Below are 3,350 nucleotides of genomic sequence, written 5' to 3' on the forward strand. Positions count from 1 at the left end.
AATTTTATTAGAATAAAGAATACTAAGAGTACTAAAAAAATTAAAATTTATTTACATAAAATAATTTTTTTAAATTTATATCCCTTTTTTATATTTTTTCACCTAAAAGTGATTTTAAATAATATAATTCAAATAATATTTAGTTTATTATAATTCATTTTAAATAAAAATTATTAAACATAAATCACTTATTTTTAATCAAAATCAATTTTATAAACTTAATTTTATACAAATTTATGTTTACAAACCGTAACTAAACACACACATAATGTCCTAAAAAAAACCACAAATTCAACAGCAACTCCGGAACCCTAGATATCACAAACAACACCAACCAACCACGAACATCTCCTCTGGACTCTCCCACTTTGGACTCCAATGTGACTTTTAAAGCATCATAGCCCAACTGTAAAAAGTAAAAACAAGGAACAATGCCCAAATCTCAATGACAAATTTAAGAATAAGATTTTGAGGTTGTCGAATCTATTGTGGTACTTAAGATTGGGTGGTCCAATCCATCAACAAAAAAAAAAATTTTAATTTCTTGACCAGAATCACTTGTTTTGCATGTTTATGGAATGCGGATAAAATTTAATAACATTTTGAACTATCCATGTCCAATATTTCTATTTTAGTTTTTATACAAATTTAATTTATATTATTATCTAGTAATTTTTTTAGAATATAAAAAAATACTTAATCATCAAACTAATACATTGAAACTTCTCGTATTCTTGTGCCTAATAATCTAATATCAAGTGAGTTATGTCTATTATAAATTTTCAGTGCTTCCTGCTCTTATTTAATTTGTGAAATTAACATGCAACTAAATTTTTCTCTAGGTATATTATTAGTGCTCCCATGGAAAAATTATGCATGACCAGTTATTGACCATTATTTTTCGATATGCGGATGAGTTATTTAAGAACATTATCATTACCAAGTACCAACTATTCTGGTTAAGAATAATACCTATGATGATTATGAGTAGATAAGAAGAATCTGATGTTATTTGTATTTGTTTGATCTCATTAAATTGATAATTTTTGTTTTTATTTTTTAATGTGTTTGATAAATTTTTAACAATAAAAATAAAAACACTAAAAAAATAAAAAAATCTTCTTTGAAGAACTACAATTTATATTATTTTTTAAAAAAAAATTCTTAAAAAAAATATTTTTTACACAATAAATGAATAAAAAATACTTTTATTTTATTTTATCTAAATATAATTAATAAATAAAAAAAATTTTATATGAGATATTTAAATATAAAATTATTTTTATTTTTATAATTTTTTTTTTAAAATATCATTAAAAAAATATATTTTCTAAAAATGACGTACAATCAAATCGTTAGTCAATGGATACCGCATAAAGACTAATAAAATAACATATTCGTCAAACGGTCAAATAATGACAATAAGATACCATGAAGGCATGAACACAAGGTTGTAACTTGAACAAAAGGTATGAACACCAACATTTTAAGAAAGAAAAGAAAACTAATTAACTAGATCGTCATTCCCGTACTTAAAGAAAAAAAGGGCAACTGAAGTTAAACTACAATTTGGATTGTAGGGAGTATCTTTGGATTGTAGGGAATTTGGATTTTAAGGAGTTTCTTTGGATTCTAGGGAAGAATATTTGGATTTTATTTGAGTTTGTCATGCAAAAGGCCAAAGGGAAGGAGCCTCCCTTTCCCTGAGATCCTCTTCAACCCCAACCACAAGGGATGACAGCATTTCTGAAAATGAAAGTCTCCCGCACCACTCTGTTATCTCCTCAATACTTCTTTCCCCTAATTCCATCACTGCCCTTCCTGTCAACTTGAACAAGCTCTTGATGCCCAGAAATTCCGCAGCCTACAAACACTCATACTTAACATTAAGGTATCTATATTTGTTTAATTATACTTATACTTAAGGGTAAGAACTAAGAGTTAAAATATTCAAATCAAATCAGAGCAGGTGTGATGCAGAAAACAAGATAGATCCATGTTGCAAAGTCAGAAACTCACCTCATTCAAGTCTGAGAGCATGGTTCGGTTAAGCTTAAGAAATTGTGTACACCAACCCTTGTAGTTGATGATAAGGTTCTTCAATTCTCTGCTAAAATCGTGTTTTTTGTTCATGAAGTGCGTGATCTCTGAGACGATCTTGCCTGATAAATTCTTCAGCGGGATCTCATCCCCTTTGACCAAGCGGCGCCCACCACCACGATCTGTAAAAGCACTCAAAACCTCAGATTCAGCGGCGACAACTCTCATGTCAATGCTTGTAGCCACTCCGTCCAAGCTTTTTAGGGAAATTATGTTCCGACGACTGACCATATGGTAGTCGTGCAGATACAGGTCTTCGCAGAGACGAAAAAATGAGTCTGATTCGCAAAGAGTTTCGAATTCATGACGATAATAGGTTTTGCCAGAGGAATCAATGTTAGTGAACCAATTAATGAAGTCTTGACAAGTTTTGGTGTCGAAGCCTCCGAATAACTCGGCGTTCATCAATTCTCCAAGAATCTCCTTGCCGCGGGAGCCGTGGCCAGTCATTCCTGTGAAATACCAATACAAGATATCGATATAGTCTATTCTTAACTAATCCCGCACGGGATCCATGATCTTCTCGGACTCCATCAATTCAGGTCAAAACTCGAAAGACAGAAAGAAAGAAAGAAAAACAAAACCCTGCAAAGCAAGATGGAATGGAAAGGCTAGATCTGACTTNNNAAAAAAAAAAAAAAAAGCCACTTATTTTATTTGTAATTATAAGTGGCGCCTGCTCTTCTATGGTGCACCAGAGCTGCCCACCTCAACGTACTAGCTAGGTAGCTTTGTAATTCTGTAGGGGGTAAAAGGAAACACAAAATCTAATTATAAAGTTCAATGTTAGAAAAGAAAAAGGGCGAAAAATATTTTTTTTTAAAATATTATGAAATGTCAATCACTTTTAACAAGTGAATTTTATTAAGAATTAATCAACTTAGTTTAACTCAAATTTTATTTTTACATTTTTTATTCAGGAACTTCTATGGTGCTGAATGATCAATATCCGCTGAAGAGGCATGACACATACAAGGTTGTTCTGTTAAAACTTAGTATGAATTTCGTAGTGGACAAAGTTTGTCTACCTAGACTTTGTTAATAAAGTCACAGAAATATATTAATAATGTTGGATTAGTTGAGACTTAAGAGAACACAATCAATTAATTAAATAATATTTTAATTTATATGATAGTAGACTGAGTCCATATTAAATATTAATATCGGAATTGGCGTATTTGGATTGGATTTGTTGGGAGTTTTTCCAACCCACTTGGTTGAAAGGGGGTTTAAAATTGAGTTGGATCTAA

General features: G+C 30.6%; 1 protein-coding gene across 1 annotated transcript; it reads right to left on the reverse strand.

Moving 5' to 3' along the window:
• Window positions 1-1,408: 1,408 nt before the first annotated feature.
• Window positions 1,409-2,716, reverse strand: LOC107496526 (uncharacterized). Its single transcript, XM_016117797.3, has 2 exons — window positions 2,020-2,716; window positions 1,409-1,864 (listed from the first exon to the last, which is right to left on the reverse strand). The coding sequence occupies exons 1-2, from the start codon at window positions 2,548-2,550 to the stop codon at window positions 1,667-1,669; spliced, it is 729 nt and encodes a 242-aa protein (XP_015973283.1). The 5' UTR covers window positions 2,551-2,716; the 3' UTR covers window positions 1,409-1,666.
• Window positions 2,717-3,350: the final 634 nt, after the last annotated feature.

Source organism: Arachis duranensis, chromosome 7, assembly GCF_000817695.3.
Source record: "Arachis duranensis cultivar V14167 chromosome 7, aradu.V14167.gnm2.J7QH, whole genome shotgun sequence".
In the NCBI taxonomy this organism is placed as follows: domain Eukaryota; kingdom Viridiplantae; phylum Streptophyta; class Magnoliopsida; order Fabales; family Fabaceae; genus Arachis; species Arachis duranensis.